The following is a 1,887-nucleotide window of genomic DNA, read 5'->3' as shown; positions in this document are numbered from 1 at the left end:
CCCTGCGGGGACAAGGACGGCAGGGAGGGTGAGGGGGGGCACCGGCACCCCGGCACCCACGGGGGCCCCCCGGGACCCCAGCCCCACCTGGAGGCCTGCAAGGCAGAGGCCTGGAGGTCCAGCATGACGTGCAAGAAGTAGTAGCTGAGGAAGATGCGGCGCTGGAGCAGGAGGAAGAAGAAGCAGATGCTGTCCCAGATGATGCCCGCCTCCTCCACGGGCAGCAAGCAGTCCTGGTCCTTGCCCATCTCCTTGGCTGGCAGGCAGAGATGCGGGCAGGTCAGGCAGCAGCCCAAACCTCCACCGTCAGTAGCCCAAACCTCCACCTTCAGTAGCCCAAGGCCAGCAACTCACGGTCGTAGTAGCCCTTGACGGTGCAGACCAGGCTGAAGAGCTGGATCACCCAGCAGAAGTTGCTCTGCATCTGCTGCACGAAGACGCAGGAGAGGAGCTGTGGGGAGAGAGGGCAGAGCACAGGGTTTGTCCGGGGACAGCGCGAGGGGGACAGCGCTGCCACCCGTCCCCTCCCCAGGGGATGGATGCCCAGGGGGTGGGTGGCCCCAGGAAGCAGCCCAGGGCCCGTTGCGGGGCCGGTGCCTAGCAGCCCTCACCGACAGCATGTTTTTGGAGATGATGACGGTGACGTTGTAGAGGATGAGGCAGTCCCAGAGCACGAGGCGTGCCCGCGCCGGCTTGCGCAGCATGGCAGTGCCGAAGAGGAGGAGGTAGAAGCAGGCCAGCAGGTAGCCGAGGCCGAAGAGGCTGATGCGGGTGGCCCCGGTGATGAAGACCACCACGAGGACAAACCAGAAGAGGGAGCGGAAGACCACCACCTTCGCCATGTCCAGGTATGACCTGCGGGATGGGGCGCTCAGAGCAGGGTCCCCATCCCCTCCCAGCACCCACGCTTGGCACCACCGGGGTTTGGGGTGCAGCGAGGTGCTACCCCACATCCCAGCCAAACCAGCACAGTCCCAGTCCCTGCATCAGCCCTATCTTGGGGGGCAAAGTGCCTTCTCCCAGTCTATAGGGTCCCAGTGCCCACGGGGGTCCTGCATCATCACCAGGGCTGTCCTGGACCACCACATCTCCCCCAGGGATCCCAGCACAGCCTCAGGGTACTCCTGTCCCAGGCATGGGGGTATCACCTTTTCCAGCTGGGGATGGGGGGGGTCCTGTCCCAGCCCAGTGGGGGTGGGAGGGCAGGCTTCCCTGGCCCAAAGGTTCCCAGAGCTGGTGGGGTCCCATCCCCACCCTAGAGAATCCCAACCCAGCAGGTCCCATCCTCTCCATATCCCAAGGGGACTCATCCCAGTGGGGGGGTGTGTGTGCGCGCCCCATCCCAGTGTGTGAGTGTGGGGGTCCCATCCCAGCAGGGTCCCATCCCAGTGTGTGTGTGTGAGGGTCATCCCATCCCAGGGGGATTGTGTCCCATCCAGAGTCCAGAGCAGCCCCAGCTCACGGGGAGGAGGTCCCAGTCCAGGTGGGTCCCATCCCAGGGAAAGGGGGCCCCATCCCAGGGGGGAAGGGGTGTATGATCCCATCCCAGCAGGGAGGATCCCTCCCATCCCAGGGGTTTGTGTCCTGTCCAGAGCAGCCCCAGCTCACGGGGAGGAGGTCCCATCCTGGGGTAAGGGGGTGGGTGTGTGGTCCCATCCCAGCAGGGGAGATCCCTCCCATCCCAGGGGGATTGTGTCCCATCCAGAGTCCAGAGCAGCCCCAGCTCATGGGGAGGAGGTCCCATCCTGGGGCAAGGGGGTCCCATCCTGGGGTAAGGGGGTGGGTGTGTGGTCCCATCCCAGCAGGGGGGATCCCTCCCATCCCAGGGGGATTGTGTCCCATCCAGAGTCCAGAGCAGCCCCAGCTCATGGGGAGGAGGTCCCATCC

At 65.4% G+C, this 1,887-nt stretch overlaps 1 protein-coding gene across 1 annotated transcript in view; it reads right to left on the bottom strand.

Annotated features, from left to right (window-relative positions):
• PIEZO1 (piezo type mechanosensitive ion channel component 1) overlaps positions 1-1,887 on the bottom strand; it is a 17,391-nt gene that overhangs the window by 6,860 nt on the left and 8,644 nt on the right. The window contains 4 exon segments of the mRNA XM_035895189.1: positions 61-256; positions 355-451; positions 612-907; positions 1,046-1,157. Coding sequence (XP_035751082.1) covers positions 61-256; positions 355-451; positions 612-907; positions 1,046-1,157 — 701 coding nt within the window.

This window comes from Egretta garzetta, unplaced genomic scaffold (genome assembly GCF_000687185.1).
Source record: "Egretta garzetta isolate BGI_Z169 unplaced genomic scaffold, ASM68718v1 scaffold395, whole genome shotgun sequence".
Classification (NCBI taxonomy): Eukaryota; Metazoa; Chordata; class Aves; order Pelecaniformes; family Ardeidae; genus Egretta; species Egretta garzetta.
The sequence above is the reverse complement of the archived record's forward strand: the minus strand, read 5'-3'. Positions and strand labels throughout refer to the sequence as shown.